Genomic DNA, 23,540 nt, shown 5'->3' on the forward strand with positions numbered 1-23,540 from the left:
GAGAAGTGCTAAATAAAACGCAAATAAATAAACAGATTTAATATATAGCACCGGAGACTCATGAGCAAACCAGACCACTCATTGAATATTAATTAGATGATGTAAACGTACGCTCCTGGAAGGTTGCCAGGCAACGCGCACACGGCGTAATTAATATTCATGAGTAAAGCCTTTCCTGTAGTAGAATCCGTAATTTGGCGTCTTGCATCACATGAGTCCGTCCATAGAGTCCTGAAGCGGCGGAAGAGGCATGATTTTCCAAACGCAGGCTGCTCTTTCACCGCCTTTAACCAGACAGACGCAAGATTAGCGCACACACGACCCGATTTAGACGTTTTCTCCTCATTTTCAAACGCATTTTGCTAATTTCCTGCAGTATAAACTTATGTATTAGCTTTAGCCAGGTAGCTTGCATTTGGAAATTGGACAAGTATGACCAGCCTGGATTAATCGGCCTGTTTCAACAAGATTCATTTTTTTCTCTTGTGAAACCGCAATGTCACATACTGTAGTAAAGATAACCTGTTGTTTTTGTTATTCCAAAAGCAGAGCTGTCTGAAGTTGAGTTAGGTTTGTAAAACTGAACAAAATCCAGGAAAACTGGAGATTACAGCCAGGAAATCTGTTCAGGAGTGCAGACTGAACTCATCGGTTTAGACCAAATCAAGGCCGAACAAAGAAGACATCCATCCGAAGCCTTTCCATTTCATCTTCAGAAAGAGAATAAAGCACAAAAACAGGCTGATATGATGTTTCCACAATCCAGGCACTCGGTAAGTGTCTCCTTCTCCTTCATTCATGCTGATTGTCACACAGCAGGTGTTGTGGACATTCTATCACTTGATGGATTTTACAGATGATACCAACGCAAAAGTACCATTTTATAAATATTTATAATGTTTCGTGGACATGAACCGTCATAATACCAAGTTTTTTGGCAAGCACCGTGCTAATAGCATGTTTTTCGAAATGGTACTCTGGTAAAACGTGTGCCATGTTTTTAGATCTATCCCTTTACTAAAATGCACTTTGGCAGTACCATGATATCAGGTGATATGATGGTATCATCTTGCCTTTTATATATGAAATTCATGCTTTTTGTTGTATTCTTTTTTATATATATATATATTGTTACATGTAAATCCCATGCTATTTGAATATGCTAGTGATTCAGTGTCATGAAATTATCATTTGTACCGTGGTATTACCATTATTACAGCCACAGTATGGGGTTATCCTGAGCTTTTCTGTTGTACCAGTCAAATAACTGATAATAACAATTTTTATATTTGTAATAAAGTGAAGTTTTTGATGATAATTGTTAAATTATATATATACACACACACAAACATACATACTAGGGATATGCTGGTATATCATTTTCATGTTACAGTTAATTGCTCATGCTTTTATCACTGTATATATTGAAATTTAGTTGCAAAAAGTGTTGTCAAAATACAGTATAACAGGTTTAATAACTTTTCTCTTATAACAAAAATAACTGAATATTTAAAAACAAAGCATACACAATTTTTTTACACAGATTAAAGTGCAAAAGAATTATAAAGACCAGTAAGTATCACTTTACAATAAGATCTCATTAGTTAATGCATTAAAGTGGCCCTATTATGGGCTATGAAAGGTTCATATTTTGGGAGTCTCCAACAATAGGTTGGCATGCATGCAATGTCAAAAAACACTTTCATTTTCTTATAATATGCATTTATTTTTAACTTATTTGCTCAACAACTCCCAAACGATTCGCTCAACGATTCGTTTTCCAAACACCTCCTTTGCGTTACACTAATCTGCAGTGATTGGTCTGATTGGTCATTTAATTTGCAGTGCTGCTTTGTGTACAGCCGTTACCGAGGACATTTTTAATGCTCCAAAAGTGGCTCCTAGTGGCAAAGAATGAAATTGCATTTTCATTCAAACCAACGCGAAAATCAGGTTTTCCCAGGTCTGTGGCAGCAACAAGTGGGCGGGCAATATGCTAACAACATTAAACAGCTTGGGATTCATTTTAAAACCGACTTGTTTCAGTGATTCAGAGTCGACTCTTTCTTTTGAGAGACAATAACTTTCAGATTTTCACTGCATTTTCAGATTTAAAACTTTTGCAGGATGTTTTCATTCACTTAGAGCTGTTACACAATGCATGAAAAGTCATTTTCAAAAATCCATAAGGGCACTTTAACATTCACAATGAGCAATACCTACATTTGCTACAGAATACAAGTCTTAGTTTATGTTAGCTCATTAAATAACACATTTGCAACTTTTGTGTCTGTGTCCAAGTGGCATTCTACTGCCCCCACTGCTCTCCCCTCTTCAACCAGAGCCATCTGGAAGTTTTTTCTGCTGCCTCTACATTGTTGCCTATGGCTCTTCTTCGGTTAGCACCTGTTATGCCCAGCGTACCGTAGGCCTTGCTCAGGGAGTGGCTGGCAAATCCCCTGCTGCCCACCTCTACTGGCATACACCTAGTCCTCCATCTGTTCCTCTGACAATCCTCCACCAGTTCTTGGTATTTCTCCCTCTTTCTCTCTTGAGCCTCCTCCATCCTCTCCTCCCAGGGCACTGTCAGCTCCACCAATATCAGTTGTTTTGTGGCCTCAGAGACCAAGATGATGTCAGGTCTCAAATTGGACTGGGTGATGTATGTTGGAATTTTCAGCTGCCTTTCCAGGTCGACTGTCATTACCCAGTCCCGGGCTGTGGAGAGCAAACCTACAGAGCAGTTTTTCGATGATCTCTCTGGCTTTTGTCCTTCCTTGATGAAGTGGATGGCCTTGGCTGTATCTTGGGTGTGTCGGCTGTCCTTGATCCCCTTGCTGATTGCCTCAGCGATGGATTTGAGAACCTGGTCGTGCCTCCATCGATACCACCCCTCACCCAGCGCCTTGGAGCAGCTGCTCAGGATGTGTTCTAGTGTCCCTATTTTGTCCCTATTTTAAGGGGGCATGCAGTTGTTTCTATTTTGCCCCATATGCACAGGTTGGATGGACTTGGGAGGACATCATAGACCCCCTGAATCAAGAACTCAATCCTCTGGGGGTTCCACTTCCAGATGTCCTTCCGAGTGACACTCCGCTCCATCGCCTGCTCCCACTTCATCCAGGCGCCTTGCTGCCGCATGGCCACTGCTCTGCTGGTTCGCTCTTCCTCGACTGAAGTTCGCACCTCCTCCTGTACCAGCCTCTGCCTCTCCTTTCCGCTGGCGGAGTCATGTCGGGTCGCTCTCAGGCTCCCAAGTCCGGCTCTGCCTTGCGCCTCTGTTCCAAGGATGGCCTTATGCTTCAGCCGAGTCTCTGCTTGCTGAACTGCCTCAGCTGCCCTCCACTTCCTCACTGTCCTCACAACAATCCCTGCACCGGACACTTTGGCATCTCTGGATCCAGAGTACTGCAGGTGTTCCCGTGCCCGTGCAACAATGAACTCCTCCCTGACTGAGCTAAAAGGAAGCCTGAGCTTGTTGGTGTTCCCATATAGCCCGATGCTACTTGGGCTACGCGGTAGACCCAGCCATCTACGTAGATAGCTGCTCACCTTTTGCTCAAAACCTTCCACCATTTGCTCAAACCTTCCACCAAAACCTTCCACCTCTAGTCATGGAGACCTCATAGATAAGCAGAGGCCAGAGGATTCTTGGGAGGATTCCATGCTGGTAGACCCAGGCCTTGAATCTTCCAGAGAGCTCAGACTTATCCACTGTTCTCAACCATCCCTCCAGGTCAGCACCGGTTGCCATTATGGAGTCTCTGTCATTCAGTCTGCAGTTGAAGACTCTTCACTGGTCTCTCAGTGACTGACGGGATCTGGTGTTCTCCCAGCCTGAAGCGGAATCTGTCTGTATTCTTCCCCTTCTTTAGAACCAAAGGCCTGGACTTTGCAGGTTTGAAGCTCATGTGTGCCCATGACATGAGTCTCTCCAACCCCTGAAGGATCCACCTGACTCCTGGTACTGCCTTCGTTGTCACTGTGAGGTCATCCATGAAGGCTCTTATGGGAGGTTGCCTTACTCCAGACTTGCTAAGGGGACCTCTGCACTCTGTTTCAGCCGCCTTGACCAGCATGTTCATTGCCAGCGCAAACTAACTATACTCAGTTTCTTTTAATTTATTTTGAACAGACAGTAGTGCAAATTACAATTTTTCCCATCTAGATGTGAAAATACTAAATATTATTTCATGTTATATATATATATATATATATAAAATCTGTTTTGTTTTCATTGGGTGTACACAAATAAAACCTTTATAAGGTGAGTAATAAGACAATAAGTATTTAAAGTGATCGCGCCGTAGCACACACACGCACACACACACACACACACACAAAACACACATCAGTTCCAGCATTGCTAACTTGATAGCGCAGTTGGTACTTTATCAAAATAAAATACAGTGAGCCAAACATCAGCGTGCCTGCCTCTGTGTCACTGTTGGAACGTGACTGAAGTACAAAGCCTATAATAAATACTAAATAATAGTTTAGCATTCAGATACGTTACATCACAAATATGGAAATATTATGGAATATTTGGATTTGTGATGAATGAGAGAGGTGGGATACACGAGCACAAAGCCCCATTTCGCAAACAGTTGAGTGCGCAAGCCTTTAAAGTATATTCCTTTGTCAGTCTATGTGAGAGACACGTTCAGAATCAGCACATGGTCACTGTCTTTTGGGCTTTGTTTTCAAGTGCGCAACTCATGGCATTCGCTGTTCGTCTGCTAGCGGTTATCAACAGCGTTGCATTACTGTGGGCGCCCCCTGCTGGATTGAGGGTGAATTTCCTGTATTCGTCGTAAGGCCTCATGCACCGAACCAAGATGTCCGTACCGTGACGGTTCGGTACGAATACATGTACCGTGCCACCCCTACTATCTATCTTCTTTGTGAACACGACTACTGAAAGACGTACTTAAAGCATATTGTTTGAGTGCATTGTGAAAATGAGCCTTCGGAACACATTACTAATACTAATATTTACTAATTTATCAATCCGGTGTCATTAATTCCAGTGGAATGCTAATTTATGCAAGAGATTTGCATCAGAGTTCACCTCAGCGAAGACGTCTTTGTATATTAATTAATTTTGCATTGCTATTTCATTGCATTTTCCTCTTACTATGTTTATTTCTTGTTCTCTGGCAGCTTTATTTCAGATATTTGGTCTTCATCTCATGAATCAGATGTCAGGTTTGCAGGTAGCATGTCTAAATGATAGTGTTTCTGGTTCAGGTAGAGTCTGAGATGTTTGTTTGCAGACCGGTTGCCTGGTTCCCTCCCTGTAGAGGCATAATTGTGTCGTTTCCATGAATTGTTCCTGTGCACACAGTGGGCAGCTTGTGTTAATGAGTCCCCAGTCATTATTTTGTTTGCACTCAAGCCTAATTGCCTTTTCCCCCCATGCACACAGTCGTATGTGAACACACAAACATGGGAACGCTAAATGAAAACCTCACAAGTGGATGGATTTGGCGATTTCTTTAATTGAGGCCTTTTTGCTATTCAGAGAGTAGATTTGGGAGAACATTTCAGTCTTCAACTAGCTTGGGATGTGTGTGAGGAAGTGAACGGGACGTTCTGACACTTGAACCCATAAAACTGAAATTTGAGTCTGAGAAACATCCTGAAACAATTCCTGAGTCCTATATTTTATATTTAATTTTGAAGTATGTTAATGATGGTGTTTTCTGTTGGAACTGATTTAGCCTTATATACACATTTTTGTGTATCTTCAGCAATCTGTGAATGCCCATGGAATTTTTTCTCAATAAGATCAAACAAGAATCTCACTGTATTATTAATTTTCTTTATCTATTTTTATTATATTACATATGTATATTATAATGTATTATCATGTACAGTATATCCAAGTACATGTAATATTAAATAAATACAGATTTAATCATTTATTGAATAACTTCAACATTTTAAATATACATTTTTGATGTTTATGTATGTATTTATTGCATAGAATATTATATAATGTAAATTAACCTAAATATATATTATAAGATTAGAAAATTATTTTGTTAATATTATATATATATACAGACTTTTATTAACAATATAACTTATATTATATTATATATATGAATGTGTGTATTTATTTAATATTAAACATGCCTAGATAGACACAATACATTTTAATATTCATGTAATATTCATAATATATAATAAAATATTTTCTTAAAATAAGCTCTTTTATCTTTTTTCATCTAATGTCAGTTTATTTTGTTTGTATAATTTTGGTTTAATCCTATTAGGGTTGTTTTCCAAAGTATGATAGTAACATTTCTTTTAGCATCCTTTTTGTTGTTGTTGACAAGGCTCTAGTGTCTTAAAACAACAGATTATACCTCAACAGTGAAAAATTACCACATTACAGTCGTTAATTTGACAAGTCTTACTGCCGCTGATGAATTCTTAAGTGCACTGACCAAACTTTGATCTTAAACCTCTGAGATTTCAGCAGAAGTGGGAATCAGATGGAGATTAACTGCGGGATCCCAAATCTTGGATTAGGAGTTACAGCCGACTGCTCAGTTTAATCTCAGCCTCAAAGATTTACTGTGTTCTCTGCAATTATGGGTCTTCGGGATCAGTTTGACTTATCAAACCTCTAAAGTTACTTAAACACTGACTTTCGGTCGATAGATTTAATAACTTGTTGTGGGACAAATCCTTCACAGAACAAGAAAGGGACGAATATTTTGCTTGTGCTCAGTCAGGACTGAGAAGGAAAAACATGCAATTCTAAATGAAGTGTTTGTGAAACCATTACTCTTAATCCAATTGTTGGTCCTTTTTGGTTTGTTTGTGGACATCAGTCAGACCCAGTGGATTATGGGTAGGGATTACTGCTTCAGATGGGTTTGGTGACCGTAAGCAGCTCTTCGTCAGATTGTGTTGTCCATCCTCATCCTCTCTCCATCTGAACTCTTCAACTCGGTGGAGATAATGGACAAAACCAGACTGCATTTCTCTAAATTCAGGAGCATTTTGTCTTTAAGGAACATTAGTTTTTCCTTTTTTCTTTTTCATGATCTAAAATGGAAATCTGGTTCCAATTAGCTCCTGCTTACCTGTGGTTATGTGCCAAAGTGAAATACTTGGTGTTAAGGGTTTGTTCAAGTCTCTGACCCTGAGTTTGAGTGATGCTTGTAGTGAGTGATGCTTGATGCCCAGTAGTGATGCTTGACTTGGCAAACACTACAAGGATTTTACAGTCTGATGCCATAAAGAACCTGCTTAACTTCTACAAAGAACCTTTTATACTCCACTACATACTGGTACTTTAAAGAATCCTGAAATCAAAACACTGATTTGAAGAACCTGTAACAAATCATCAAGAGCTTTAGAAGTATCAAAGAACCATATAACATTACATGGTTGTTTGAATATCCGTTATTCTTAGTGTGATGATTCATCTGGAGATTATCAGAATCGCTGACTGTAGGTCAGTCGTCTTATTCTGGGAAATTGGCCGTGAGTGATTCGTGTGTGTTTTTTTTTTTTTTCAGCTTGTTCTTGTGATGCTATAACTGAGCCGTTGTAATTGATGCAGTTCTTAACTCATGCTATGATGTCACTGCATAATTGTTACATTTCGCTTCAGAATAGAAAGCCACCACTATTTAGCCGTTTTAATTACTAATTACAATTGTGACTTAAAATATGATTGCATTTGTGAAATCAAGATTGCGTTGCTTGTTTGTAACTGCACAAATTGGCAAAACGTTTTGTGATTATCATTGACTATTATTATAATATTTTATTTAGCAATAATATTTGTTGTTATTAAAATAAATATTGCTAGTCAACATTTGAAAATCATATAGTAATTATAATAATTTAATAATTTATTTTATTAATTACTCATATTTATATTTTTTTAATATTTTTAATATTGATATATTTTTAAATAGATTAGAAAACAATAAATAGAAAAATATATTTAATTTGATTATTATTCATAATTAATTATTTATATAATTAAAAATATATATATTTTAATATGAATCTATCTGGAACGTTTTACTTCCTTTTGCAATGTAAAGTGTTTTTAAGTCATTAATTTAAACACATTTTAGCCTGTTGCTCACCTTGCTCTGTTTGCAATACAGTGGTAGTGAGTTTTTTTGTTTACAAGTAAAACCCCTAAACTTTCTTTTAAAATCGAATCTATTAGTATGAGGACAAATGTACACACACACACGCACAGCAGTCTGTTCATTATGTGTGTATTGTGTTTTGAGGGTGGACAGGGGTCTGGTAGACATTATTAAGGACAACTGAATTAACAAGACCCCCCTCTCACTACAACACCCCCAACAGAGAGAGAGGTTAATCCCTCTGACACACACACACACACACACACACATGCTTTCATATACTCTGAAATAATCACACGCACACATACACACACACTTTCAGCTGTTAAGTGTGTGTGCAACTGCCGCCGCCGCCACACACCACCGCTGCTGCTAATGTGTTTGTGAACCGCAGAAAGATCAGTCATACTGTGAAAAAACACACACACACATTTATATATATATATGCTTGAACACATGAGCTTGAGTGTAATTGCAAGACGGTTTTTTTCTGTAGTGCTCAGCTCCCCGTGAAACATCTCACTTCTTGTGCTACAACACACACACACCAGCCGCAATTTCGGAGACAAAAAAGCAGATAAGGGCCTGAGGGTTGTGTGTGCGCGCAGCAGATGTCTGGGTCACTCAGGCCAAAGTCCCTCATTAGCATCACAAAGGGGGCAACAGCAGAGCCTTTAGCCCCGACAGCCTCCAGAGGAGAGGAAGATTTTATTTTTGTTTGTTTTGTTGTAGAGGCTGTGTCTTATTTTTAATTTTTGTATTTCTTTTAGTTTTTTTTTTTTTTTCCAGATTGTTTTGTGTGTGTGTGTGTGTGTGTGTGTGTGTTTTGTTTTTTTTACTTGGAGTACATTTTAACAATTTTTGTCATGACAACTCTCGGAGGAATTGGCATGGTAATGTACATGACAATGTTAATGTATTTGGTCTTGGCCGAATAGATCTGCTGCTGTGGCAGAGCAAGTACTGAGACTTGCTACTGCCAATACATCCACAACATGCTGCTGTGAGCATGTAGGAAATACTGCTGCTGCAAAAATAACACATGAAATAACCCCCTATAGCATACATGAATCACCTTGAAGCAGATCTATACAGGTGGAGCTGGGGAAGGTGGAGGGTTTCTGAAGCACACCGCGAACTGCTACAAGCACTAGTCATATATTTGAATGTTGAGCAGAGAGCTCATTGGCTACCAATACAGGGGAGAACCAATCAGCTGTGCCATGTGATAATAATGTCAGATTGAGTTAGACCCATCGGACTGCACCATCTAGAGTGATGCCGGAACTCTGTATATGAGTGATACTTGCTTGTGTAAAACTCACAATGCTGTGATAATGCCAAGACTCCAGCTAGTCAGGATTATCAATTTTTTTTTTTTTTTTTTTTTAGTCTGCAAGAAGTCCCAGATCTTGAAGTGGGCACACTAGTGACAGACGCTACGGCAGATTTTCTGCAAGCAAAAGAAAGCAAGGCATTGTGAAGCACGAACAAAGAAAAATAAAGCATCTAAGTTTCCTTATTTGACCTGTTATGTGTAAATTAGCATCAAAACGTGTTTTGTGAGTGTTGAAATATGCGCAGGACTTCTGTCCTGTAGCGTATGCCTGGCTTTAGGTGTTCTGACTGGGGTTTAATGTCACTAATGTCATGCCAATAAAGTGCAGTAAGAGAGGGATTCTGGAGGAGGAGGAACAGCCTCATGTGTTCAGCTGTCACAGGCGATGCTGCTGTTTCTCATCCTCCTAATTGATTTGTAATATCAGGAAGAGACTAGAGGGATTTACTGAAACACACGCATCTCTCCTGCCCCTGGAGACACTATCATCTGGAGGAGAGACATGGAGGGATGATATGTGAGGGAGGAGATGGGGAAAATTCTGCAATAAGGCACCAAGTAATAATAATAATAGTTATTATTACGAGGGAAGCTGCTTTTCGTGAATTAATGAAGAATATTACTTCACGAGATGCACATTGACAAATGATTCTGCAGAGTATTGTGTGTGTGTGTGTGTGTAAAGCAAGCATTCCCTGCTGAGATGTTTTATTGTGTTCCTCCCCTGGGGGCCTATTGTGTGTAAAAATATATATGCATATGTTTATTCAGCAGTTTCCATGTATATCTGTCTGCTTTCAAACCAACTGTTTGCCTATGAAGCACACTGAACACAGTTGCATATCCGTTTCTCTCTTTCTAAAATGTGATGGTTTGTTCCTGTCTGTCTGGTCCTAAAGGTCACAAGCCAGTGACCCCTGGTAAAGCAGGTCGGAGGTGAAAAGCCAATGGCCCTTCTTTTCCATTTCCAAGAAGCTTTCATTTCAGCCTGACCTGACAAGCTCACCTCAAACACACGATGCAATCACTGGCTCTGTTATGGCGTTTAGCAGAATTGTTTTAGTCTGTTTGCAGTAATGAAATGTTGCTGTTATAACTCTGATCAAGAGGATTGTTATCATGGCTGGGGCTTGCTTTTCTTCTGTGGTCAAAGTTGAAATATTGAGTCAAACCTTCTATGCACTTTATTTTAGCAACAGTTAAGACTAAAATTAGCTTAATAACCATAAAGCAAGTCTTACCAATTGAATATCATTTATGGTTCAGTGTTGTTAAAGGGTTACTCCAACAACCCAAAATGAAAATTTAGTCCTTAATCACTTATCCCCATGTCGTTCCAAACCCGTAAAAGCTTGTGACTGTCCTATTGGCTGCCAAACAATTAACACTGTCAAGGCCCAAACAAGCTAAACAATTTGTCTCCTCTGTCAGTGTAGAGTCATTTTGGAGAATATCCACAGTTTGCGTCCAGCGGGTATTCTCCAAAATGGTGCTACGCTGATGCTGAGCGTTTTTTTTTTTTTTCTGTTTTCTTTGCGTACAAAAAGTATTCTCGTAGCTTCATAACGTTACGGTTGAACCACTGATGGCACATGGACTGTTCTGATGATGTTTTTTTATACTTCTCTGGGCCTTGACAGTGTTATTTGTTTGGCAGTCAATAGGACAGTCACAAGCCTCCCGGTTTTCATCCAAAATATCTTAAATTGTGTTCCTTTACGGGTTTGGAATGACATGGGGGTAAGTGATTAATGACAATTTTAATTTTGGGGTGGAGTAACCCCTTAACATACAACTTCCTAACCAATGCCTAGTTTCTTCATCAGAACATTTAGAGGTCATGTCGAATCAAATCTCTCTTTTGTTTTTCAGGCTTCGTCTCAATCGACACAGCCGCTCAAATTCACCACGTCAGACTCTTGTGATCGCATCAAAGACGAGTTTCAGTTCCTGCAGGCACAATATCACAGGTATACCGAACACTCACAAAATACTGCGCAAGTTTCAAAAGTACGTTTTCTTTCTTTTTAAACTAAATTAATATTTATTCAGTAAGGATGCATTAAGTGGATCAAAACTAACAGTAAAGGCTTTATAAAGTTTCAGAAGATTTCTATTTTTAAATAAATACTGTTTGAACTTACTATCCATCAAATATTCCTGGAAAAAAAATGAGTCACAGTTTAAACAAAAATATGAAGCGGCACAACTGTTTTCAACATTATTAATAGTAAGAAATGTTTCTTAACGAGCAAATCGGCATATTAGAATGATTTCTGAAGGATCATGTCACACTAAAGACTAGAGTAATGATCACAAATCAATAAATCGCTTTTAAATTGTAATTTTAAATTTCTGAAAAACATTAAGCAGGAGCATACCAAAAGCATTCATAGACTCCAAACTAGTTAAACCGTTATTTAACGCGACCTTGAGAAGCACAAGCAGTTTCTCTCCGCTTCAATTTCACTCTACACCCTAAAAACACCCTGCCCGTGTGAATTCCTCTCCGGGACGCTCAAATGGTGTGAACGCAGCCCCTCCTGGAAAAGCTTCCTGTCATCATCTGTCAGCACCAGAGATAAGAACGATCACGGAAGCCATCCGGCCATCACACATCAGAGAAACCGCAGACGGAGGAAGGAAGAGGGAAATGGAGAAGGATAAACAGCAGAATGTGTTGATGTCTTTCAGATCTGTCGTCACCATCGGACCGCACTGCGGTGCTTTAGACTCCTTTAAACTTCACTCTCAGTGTCAATAGGCCGTAACTCTGGTGTATGTTTAAAAAACAGTTCACGGCCACTTCACCTGAGTATTTCCACAAGTAATGCTAATGAATGAGTGATTATTCTGTGGAGCTGCTTGTGATTGCATAATGTTGTTGTTATTATTGCTTTAGTGATTAAAGACCTCATAAAATGGTCTGACAAATGCATTTGTGCAACCTGTGTTGATGTTAGGGTGTGGGGATGGGCAGAGTCATTTATTTTAACCAGTCACTCAGCTTTAGTTTACATCAGTCATAAACCATGATTTACTACTTGCTATTAGTCGGTGGCAGGTGGTGTTGGGGGAGGGACGTTCTCATTCTAGAAAGCATTTGTAGATTTTTATATCCAAAATTTGACCATAAAAAGGTTTCCCTAGCAGAGAAAGAATATAAATATTCATAAACATCAATTCGTAGTATTTAATTGTAGGTATATGCTACTGCATTTTTTATTTTTTTTTTAAGAAATTAACTTTTTTATTCAACGAGAATTTATTCAAATCAAAAAGATTTTTTAATAAATCTATCCTGAAAGAAATGTATCATGGTTTTTACAAAAATATGAAGCAGCTCAACTGGTTTCAACGTTAATAATGATACGAAATGTTTCTTGAGCAGCACATCAGCATATTAGAATGATTTCTGAAGGATCATGTGACACTGAAGACTGGAGGAATGATGCTGAAAATTCAGCTTGGCATCACTGGAATAAATGACATTTTAAAATGTATACAAAAAGAAAACGGTTTCTTTAAATTGTAATTTCACACATTTTTTACTGTATTTGTGATCAAATAAATGCAGCCTTGATGAGCACAAGAGACTTGTTATAAAAACAACTTTTGAATGGTAGCGTACGTGTAACTATTTAATTTAAAAAGTTTTATATGAAGAAGAAAAACACATTCTGTCATGATTACATTCTTCTAAGCACATGGCCAGCCAATCACAAGCCTCCATGAGGCAGTCCACACTGGAAACTGGTTGTCATGGTGATAGAATGTTGCAGAATTCTTTCTGGCTTTTTTTTTTTCCTGCTTCTAGAATCGAGAGCGAGAAAGTGAGGTGAAGTGCCGCTGACAGCCTCACTGAAGTTTGTGTGTGTTTTAGGGTGAAATGTAAATATTGAAGCTGTCGTACACAGGCTGTGTCATTCAAACCATGAGAACATCTCTACATTTCCATTACTTAAAGATGCATCATGTCATTTGCAACATATAAACACATTTAACAAGAAGTGAGTAGTACATCTCGTCGTCTTGTTTTTTCCTCTCTTTCTGTGTTTCAGTCTGAAGATGGAATGTGATAAACTGGCAAGTGAGAAATCTGAAATGCAGCGTCATTACATAATGGTGAGTAAAGCATGATTGTTTAAAATATTTTTTCAGACCTACAGTTATTCGCAGATCATATGGAAGCTGTTACCGCTGCAAATAAAACAGAATTCAACTCTTAATTCTGTGAAGAAATGTCCGATGTGTGCTATTTTTTTTTTTTTTTTATAGTTTCTTTAGTTCTTATGTGCATTTGCTTGTTTGTTTTGGCTTTAGTTTTTATATAAATCAGTTGTTCTTATTTGTCATGTGATTGAATGTTGTTGTTTTTATTTTGTCTGTGGGCGTCTGCAGCAACTCATACACAAGCGTGTCATTGATCAGTTGTATGATGGGCCGTAAGTGTTAGGGGTGGCACGGTACACAGATGTCACGGTTCGGTACGTACCTCGGTTCGGGGGTCACGGTTCGATACAATTTCGGTACAACAGGGAAAAAAAAGACATCTACTTTGCTCAGTTTCTTTTATTTTGATGTGAAAATGCTAAATATTATTACATGTTATATATATAAAATCTGTTTTGTTTTCATTGTGAGTGTACACAAATAAAAGCAGACCTTTAACTACAAGCAACAGCACAAATAAAAATACAATAGAGTAAAGATACAAATAAAATAATCAGTGATTTTCAGGGGGTTTTTTAGGTACAGAAATTGAAGTATGATTAAAGTAATCAAAGGTAAAACAGCATTGCATATTTGACTGTATAAATTAAAGATTACTCTTTATTAAAGTTACAAAAGCGATTCAATCAAGAGCAGTGAGTGATTTCTTTGTTGTTGCGGTTTATTTAATATTAACTGTCACTTTAAGAGAAAGCACTGATACTGTACGCCCAGCCGGCTATGTCTGCTATAGGATACTTACCAAGACGGGCATTTTGACAGAATTTTGTGTGAATTTATCCATTAAAACACAATACTTCAGAGAGAGCTTCATATTTGCGCGCGTTCTGAGGCGCAGGTTTGCACGCTTCTGATGAGCGCACGCACAAATCTTCTCACTGCGCGCGCGAGCTCGCGTCCTCTGGCTCTTAAATATTTGAGCTGGCAAAGCTTACATGACTTTAGTCTAAACACCGATATCAACGTGTGCTGTTCAGGTCTCACCTGTGCGCGCGCTATCAGCACCCAGGTGATGACGGAATAAATGCTCATATTCCAGCATACGGCACTCGCATTGAACAAGAGTGAATGATTTGTCCACTTATTTTTTTTTTTCTTTCTCATCGCTGTTGTTATAATGTACTGGGAAGCCAGAATGCGCATCCATTAACAGAAACATACATTAGCCGAACCCTATTTGTTTTACGTGTTATTTATAACAAACCACATGCGTTGTCAGAATTCAGTTGAACCGCGGTCCTAGCGCGCGCCGAACCGTGTGTGGAGAACCGTGCGGTTCGGTTTTTTTCCGCGAACCGTGCCACCCCTAGTAAGTGTACACAGGAGTATTGACGGCTTGCTGCCGGATCGATGTGAATGTGTGTCTGTAACAGCTGTGTCTGAGCCGGGACCGCTGAGATCTGAGTGATCTGCTGCTTTAGCCCAGAGCAAAGCTCCTAACCATGAGCCCAAATCACATTGCTCTGAAGTTTCAAGAAAACTGATGTTAAATTGATGTCTTCTCCTCCGCCTCTTTTGCTTGAAGAGATCGCTTTGCTCAAAGTGCCAGTGTTGTTTTAGTATTATTGATGTACTGTAATAGATTTGATTAATATTTTATATTCTTGTTTTAATATTTTGTAATTTTCAGTTTTCATTTTAATTGTAGTTTAATTTTTAGTCATTTTATGTGCTTTTATCATTTCAATTTTTAATTTAGCTTTATTTTTGTTTGTTTTAAGTTTTAGTTTTCATTTAATTCCAGTTTTTCAGTTTTACTTCCAGTTCATTTCAACGCTTCAACTTATTTCATTCAAAGTTTATATTTCGTTATTTTAGCTTCATTTCAGCTTTATTTCAAATAATTAGTTACATGTTTATAGCGCTTTTCTGACAAACATGTTTTAATTTAACAAACATGTTTTAATTGCTTTAGTTTTAGTCAACCATGTCAAGCCTGGCTTTCCCAATGTTTTCATTTTGAATTTTGCCTTGCTGGAGTCTTATAGAGACATTATCAGTTCTCAGCTGTTCTTGCTGCCTTCAATACACTTGTTTATATTGCCTCTTTGAGACACATACAGGGTAGATTCAGTTGCATTTTTTGACATTGAGATGTCTCTGTTTATCCTAAATGTCCAAAAATGTGAATTATTATGTGTGCAACTGTCATGTGTGGCTGAAAATGTAAATATACAGTAAAAAATATTGTGAAATATTACAATTTAAAAGCTATTTTCAGTTTGTTTGTTTTTTATTTGTAATTTCCTGAGATGGCAAAGCTGAATTGTTGATCTTATGTTTCTCTTTCCTGTTTCTCTGACCGCAGTATTATGAGATGTCATACGGACTCAACATTGAAATGCACAAACAGGTGAGAATCTGAATATTGTCAGAATCAGCACAAAAGTTGCATCAAATGTGGGGGAAAGTTAATGCATTATTATATTTGTGTAAAAAAAAAAAAAAAAAGTAATATGGCAGGAGGATATGTAAACCTTTAGACTTATGTTTGTGCAAAATCTGCAGTTTCCTTTAAACCACAGGCTTACTTGTATGGTTTGTACATATACAGCGTCCTAGATTCAGTAGCGTCTTTCATCAAACACAGATGGTCAGCATACATTATCATGACTGACTGTGTTCATGTGTTTTTGTGCAACATCAGCAGCCTGTAAGCGCATCTCCAGCTACCTTATTTATGGATGTAAACCCCTGAGATGTGCTTGTGTTCTGTCCGCAGGCGGAGATTGTGAAGAGATTGAATGGAATCTGTGCTCAGGTGTTGCCTTACCTGTCTCAAGAGGTCAGACTGTGATTTATTTATGATACGCTCTCTATAATGACACACAACCTCATCAGTGACACAAATGTGCCGTTGGTTTGTGTCATGGGTTGCTTTTATGGACAGAAGAGGATTTTGTTGGTTTTTTTATGCTGTGCTTTTTACCTGAAGATAAATGCATGCTGATATAAGTGTGTGTGTGTGTGTGTGTGTAGCACCAGCAGCAGGTCCTGGGGGCGATTGAACGAGCCAAACAGGTCACCCCTCCTGAGATGAACTCAATTATTCGGGTAGGAACCTCACACCGTTCAAATTCACGTTCAACGTTCGTTATTGTGTAGGACTGGCAGATTATTGCTAGAAAACTAATAAATCACTATACTTTTAGCCTCTCATTATTTGTAAATCTATAAATGTATGTACATATATCCATCAAATATATACCTTTTTGAATTTAAGCCAGTTTATAATGTTTTATACAATAATTAAAACAGTATTTTTTAACACTATCAAAAAATTATTCTCATTTATATATATCCAAAATAAAAGTAGTTTTTTTTACATATTATGTGTGTGTACTGTGTATATTTATGTATACATGCATGTATATATTTAAGAAAAATGTTATTTGTATTTTAATATTTATAATATAAATTATATAAATATATACATGTAAATATTTTCGAAATATATACTCTGAGTATGTCTTTATATATACATAAATATACACCGTACACATGCATATATAAACAACCTTTATTTTGGATTGATTTAATAATTTGACAGCACCAATATATATGTATATTTATATTTCCATTAATATGTTTTGAGTGGCACAATCATAGATTCATGTTTACATGATTCATTAAAATTGACTAAGTAGTTTTTGTAACTAGCAACACTTAAAAAATCTTGATTCTCTCATACTCCCAAGACAAAATAATAGCAAAAACAGTGTCAAAATAAATGAATGCAGAATAAAAGTGCATTGAAATCATCATATTCTTATCAGTAAGTGTTGTAAATGCAAAGTAAAGCGAGCACATTTATTCTGCAAACTAGTCCGTCATAACAGCAAACATGCATTTAAATGTATGCAAGTCAGCAATATGAGTTATGTGTGATCTCTCTTTAACCTTCACGGATGTTTGTTTGTTTGTTTGTTGATGTAAACGCAGCAGCAGCTTCAGGTTCACCAGCTCTCTCAGCTTCAGGGTTTGGCGTTACCCATGACCCCTCTGCCCCTGGGCTTGAATCCGCACACCCTGCCTGCCGTCACCTCCAGCTCCGGCCTCCTGTCGCTGTCCAGCATCCTCGCGTCTCATGCGCACCTGGCCAAGGAGGACAAGAGCTCCCGCGACGGGGCCGAGGGCCACCGCGAGGACGACGCAGACAAATCCGACTAGCCTTCATAGAGACGCTTTGATTCTGCGCAGAAAGAGAGGCAAAAACTACTCCTTCTGTTTACTCCTTCTCCTTCACCGGATTGGGTCTGATTCAATATCTCTCTCTCTCTTTCTTTTACTGCAGCGAATCTTTATTCTGTAATTCTGTTTGATTCATTTGCTTTTCATTAGTGGTGTTTGCTAAGGCGCTATTATTTTTATTGCTCATACTTGGGGTTAGTGATTTGAACAAACCCCCGTCCCTAAGTATTCAACTTCAGCATGTAACACCTCAAATCGTGTGTCTTGTTGAGGAGAGGTGTATTATTACTGTAAGTGACTTAATGATTTTTCCTGGCAGACAATAAAATGGATGGAAAATCCCATAGATACTGACGGAGAGACCCAAACTGTATCCAGAGACCTGAATATAATAGAAACTTCATGATGCACTCTTAGGAGTCACCCAGAATGCCCTGGCAGTGCTCTAGTAACAACATAGTAACTGCATGCTTGTCCTCTCCAGCACCCAAACATGTGTAAACGACCACTAAGACACACAGTTTAGAAACCACACAGCAACAGCCTCCAGCAGTCAGTTCCTCCGGTACCAATATATTTCATCATATTCTATTCTGGGCGTACCTAGTTAAGGGTTTTAACACTCTAGTGACCCTTTCAAAGGAATTAACTGACGTGTTTTACATAAAAAGATGACACTTTGTCTATACTGCCCTTAGAAAGGTATAAAGTGACAGCGACAGGCCTGAAAACAGTTTTGACACGACACAAACAAAGATTTCCTAATTCAGACCCACATCCTCATGTCATTTCTGTGTTAAAGTGGTTTGTTTTTCTGTTTGCAGTGAATGTGTTTCTGTGTGTGACCAGCAGGTGGCAGCCAGTGAGTGTGTGTGTGTGTTGAATGGTGTGCAGCTGTAATAGGTTCTTTGAAATGGCATACTACTATAGACCACTACAGCAGTGGTTCTCAGTAGATTTCAGTCTTCAACCTTGATTTGATGTGTTTTTAGCATTTTAGCTGATGCTAAAGTTCAGTTATTATTAATGACTAAAATGATGTTATTAGTGACTCAAGATGACTAAGCATTTAAATTGAATTATTATTCATATTAAAATTATTGAACTTTAAACTAAAATGCAAAAACAAATCAAGACTTAAGACTGAAATGTATGTCTTGTGTAGTATAATAATAATCAAATAAAAAAATACAAGAATGAAATATTTTTCCCTCTCAATATTGTTTTTAATTGAAGTTCAAATCAAATCACACTTTGCAATAATGTCTCATTTGTTAATGCATTAATTTCCACGAACTAACAATGAACAGTGTATTTTTCCGCAATTGTTAACCTTTTGATGATGTTAGTGAATATGTTCATATGACTTCACAGTTAATGTTAAACTAAATGTTAACTAAGATTAATAAATGCTGAATAAGTATTGTTCATGTTAACATTATTGTAAAGGATTACCAATATCAGTGCTCACAGTTTCTCTTAATAAAAAATCAGCTTTGTCATAATTTTCAAAGGCAATTTAATAAATATTACTGTGATTTGTGGAATAACTTTTTGTACTTGTCGCCCCAGTGTAGCATACAGTACATGCTGCACAGTTAGTAGTATGCTAGTATTCCAGGCTGTTTCAAAGACTAGACTACCTAAGGTTGTACATGTGCACGGGTGCATTGTGGGTATTTACCAGTGCTGAGGTATGCTAAGAAACGCTCACCGTTGAGCCCTGGATTGCTTATTTTAATCTATTAATGAAGTTTTCTGATTTGATTCTTTAGATATTTTTTCCAGTTGATTTCGTTTGATCTCAAAAACCGACGGCCAATTTATATACATGTATAAATATATCAATATACATTTAATTTTGTAAACGTTTTTGTATGTATAAAGCTATGTTCATGGTGTATGTGGCCCGGAGGACATTTAGCGCAGAAATCTATCATCATTTAATAGTCAAACAACATTTCCGCTCTGATTTGTTTAAATGTGTGTAGCACTGGCTGGTCTCGACTAGTTATAGCTGCTAAAGGATAAATGATTTGTTCAGCGTTTCGAACTTGGTCTCAATCTCATGAACATCAGCTGAAAAAGACGAGGTTGTTACGTAACTCCACTGACGCGAGCGATTCCTGAAGCCTCCCTCTTCTGATGCTTCTCATCTGATATTTGCCACATTTTGGAGCTTTGTAGTAGTTTTTTAAAATGTGTGTGTGTTGATGTGACATGATGTAATTGATGGAAATGTATGTTGTTTGTGTTGATGAACTGCTATTATAACTTCATTTAAAGACGATTGTTGGAAGAAAAAGGTTAAGACATTTACTCTGAACGAGAGATTGAGCAGTAAGGAAGTATTTATGGTGCCTTACAAATAAAAGATTCATTGGACCTTTATCAGTGCTGCTGTGTGGGTTTTATTTGTCATCCTCTCCACTGTATAGCTCCTAAAATATCATTGCTTAGAAAACATTAAAATAATAATACAAATTTAATTCATTTTTGACCAGTGTCAAATTTAATTTACTTGTTTTCTTCTTTAACTTAAAGAAATGAATACTTTTATACAGCAAAGATGCTTTAAAGTGACAGTAAAGACATTTATAATGTCACACGATTTCGGTTTTAAATAAATGCTGTTCTTTTGAACTTTTTATTCATCAAAGAATCCTGAAAAATCAAATACCTCATGCAAATCAGCATTTTAGAGTGATTTCTGAAGCATCATGTGACTGATGCTGAAAATTCAGCTTTGCATCACAGAAGTTACTTTTTGAAATAGTCACATAGAAAACTTATTTGAAATTGTAATTATTTTGATTAATTAAATGCAGCTAAATCAATAAATAATTTTTTTTGACTCTGCATTTTCATTAAAACACGAGCTAGAGAATCCATTGCCTGACATGTAAAGGTTAATATTTGATGCAATATTAATATGCAATATTTGTGTATTTTAGTATTGGACTGTAATTTCTTTTCCAGGAGAGTTTCTGTTCTGTACAGCAGGTGCTGCTGTTGCGTCACAGTAATGCATGCTTTGCACAGACAGTACTGGTGCTGATATTTCATTAATACTAGAGCAAAATCCTTCCTTTAGTATTGAGTGCATCAACATTAAACATGCCATCAAAATTATTAAATTACATATGTTTATAGTCTAAATCGCTTATGAAACAGAAATAGGTTATGTTTGTCCAGCTTCATTTGTGTGTGTTATGACGAGTAGTCTGTCCAAAACGAGCTGAAATTAGTCATCAGTGTATCTAATTTTCATCTGCACGACCTGCACGCTTCATCAGCATCTATAGAAGGATCATTAGCATATCAGGCATTACACCACAGATCACAGAGGACTTACCATTTTTGCGCACTTTGTATGCTTTTAAATGTTCTTTTTTGTTTTTACTTAAGTTTTAATTTATTTGATTTGTTAACTGATCTGGGGACTGTTTCATAAAACAAGTTTACCAAAATAAGCCAGGTTTATTTCAGTTAGTCTGACTTATTTTGAACCAAATCAACTGACAGTAAGTCAGACTATAACTGAAATAAACCAGGGGTGTATTCCAGAAAGCACGGTTAACTTACCTTCAGCTAAACCCTGAACTTTGGGTTGATTAACCCCAAACCTTGCTTACTCGAGGTATGTGGTTCCAAAAACGCGTCCGGGAGTAAGTTCATTCAACCCAGAGTATGTTCCTGGTTAAAACTCGAGACATTCTCAACAGAGCAACGAGTCACCATGGAAACGGACGCTCAGAGAAAGCGCACCATGCTGTTTCTTTCTTCTTTTGTTCAATGATCGTTTACATGATTAGTGCATATCGCCACCTAATTGATGGTTGTGCAATCACCCAACCCCCCCCCCCCCACCTTTTAATCTTTAATTTAGAAAATGCTGGTCCATGTGTGAGATGATAATATAAAATGTAATAAGTATATATAATATAATATATTAAACATTACCTGCTCATAGTGTTTTATAATTTATACAGATAATTGTTATTTATACTGATAACTATATGCCAATAAAATATTAGAATAATATATTACCTTATTTATTACTTATATTAGTGCTTTATATATATGGCTATATTATATAATGTTGTGTGTTATCTGTCAGGCCCACTGAAGGCTGCTCAGTGTCACGCGTGCTCACGCGTGCATTTAGATGTAGCCTATAGTGTTCTGATTTGATACGATCTGCTGAATGAAGGTAACAATTCACCAGTCTTTCTTTCTTTCTTTCTTTCTTTCTTTCTTTCTCTTGCATACAATTCAAACTGTATGCACACATTCTGTCAGTCTGTTCATTTCCTCTGGTTGATGGAGATGTGGCCTGTGGTGGAGCTCTGACATGATATTTCATTAAACTCTTTCAGGCGGTGTGTGTGTGTGTGTGCTGTCACTGTCTCTCTTTTCATTCCTCGGCCTGTCGCCATCCTCCCATTGCTGTTTTATTTCCGCCACACTGCACCACTCCTCCTCTCCTCCTCTTTTTAAGATCTGCGGCTCTCTCTTTTTTTCCACCTTTCATTTTTCCTTCTGTCTTTATATCTGATAATAAATGTTTTTATTAGTATGTGTGTGTATAATATGTGTATACACACACACACACACACACACACACACACATTATATACATATACAATGAAAAAAATTATTGTCATTATATGATCATGTATTATTATGATCTTTAAATCTTTGAGTTTTAATATTTTATTCACTGCAGTTTGGCTTCTTGAACGAATAATACTTCTGAACCGGTTCTTTTTAGTGATTCATTTTTAAGTTGCAAATTCTAGTTTAAAATCAATTTTAACTTTAATTTTCCTTTAAGCAGATGTGCACACTTCATTGTGATTTCGTGAAAAAAGAAAACTCATTAGCCTAACTAAGTGAGATTAATATTCTATCTAATATATTAGGGCATGCATGGTGTTGATGATGCACAGTATGAAATGACACATGATGATTATACAGGCTAATGCAGTTCGGTCAGTATGTCATCACAACCGTGCTCTGTTTCTTAATATTATTCAGTTTCAGTTTGTTCATAACACCTCTTTTGTACAGATTGTCAATGTGGATCATTATCTCATAATCTCATGAATATTCACATAATCAATTCGCTTCTCGCACGCCGATTGGATCTCCATCTTCATTATCCGGTGATTGAGAACATAAAAGACTTCATTACCCATAATGCAACACTGACGCGCTGAAATCCTGCTTCACGATTGGTCCAGATCAAAGCAGATGTAATGACCCAACGTGGGCACTGGTGTCACTCATTGGCCTTGACTTTAATCTTGTTAACCAATCAGAGTCCAGTCGTGAAAAGAGACGCAAAGGCTGCAATGTTTGTACATTATGTTCTGTGTTACCGCTTTGTTCTCTTTTAATCAGTATTTAATTTTAAATAGCTGAGTTTACAATACTAATGTAACAATTTGGTTTCAACTGTCTATCACTTGCATTTTTTCCCGTTTTATCCTATTTATATAATCTTCAGAAGCAAATGTAAGCGGTCGACATTAAAAGCATCTCACAGGCAGAAATACAGGCAGCACTGCTGAGAAGAGCTGCTGTGCGATTTCTTTTCTCTTCTGATCTTTCACCCCTTTCTCTCTCCCTCTCAGTCTCTCATA

At 37.5% G+C, this 23,540-nt stretch overlaps 1 protein-coding gene across 6 annotated transcripts; it reads left to right on the forward strand.

Moving 5' to 3' along the window:
* The first annotated feature begins 139 nt into the window (after positions 1 to 139).
* LOC306846076 (TLE family member 5-like) lies at positions 140 to 18,813 on the forward strand. 6 transcript variants are annotated; one of them, XM_079379175.1, is made up of 8 exons: positions 140 to 430; positions 547 to 773; positions 11,341 to 11,438; positions 13,530 to 13,593; positions 16,010 to 16,054; positions 16,424 to 16,486; positions 16,681 to 16,755; positions 17,647 to 18,813. In XM_079379175.1, exons 2-8 carry the CDS (start codon positions 747 to 749, stop codon positions 17,869 to 17,871), a joined length of 597 nt encoding a protein of 198 aa, XP_079235301.1. In that variant the 5' UTR covers positions 140 to 430; positions 547 to 746; the 3' UTR covers positions 17,872 to 18,813. The 6 variants fall into 6 exon arrangements, with proteins under 6 accessions (XP_079235301.1, XP_079235299.1, XP_079235300.1 ...); XM_079379173.1 differs by having other exon boundaries at positions 178 to 430; positions 550 to 773; positions 17,644 to 18,813; XM_079379172.1 differs by having other exon boundaries at positions 192 to 430; positions 17,644 to 18,813.
* The last annotated feature ends 4,727 nt before the right edge of the window (positions 18,814 to 23,540 follow it).

The sequence above is a fragment of the Barbus barbus genome (assembly GCF_936440315.1).
Source record: "Barbus barbus genome assembly, chromosome: 26".
NCBI classification, from domain to species: Eukaryota; Metazoa; Chordata; class Actinopteri; order Cypriniformes; family Cyprinidae; genus Barbus; species Barbus barbus.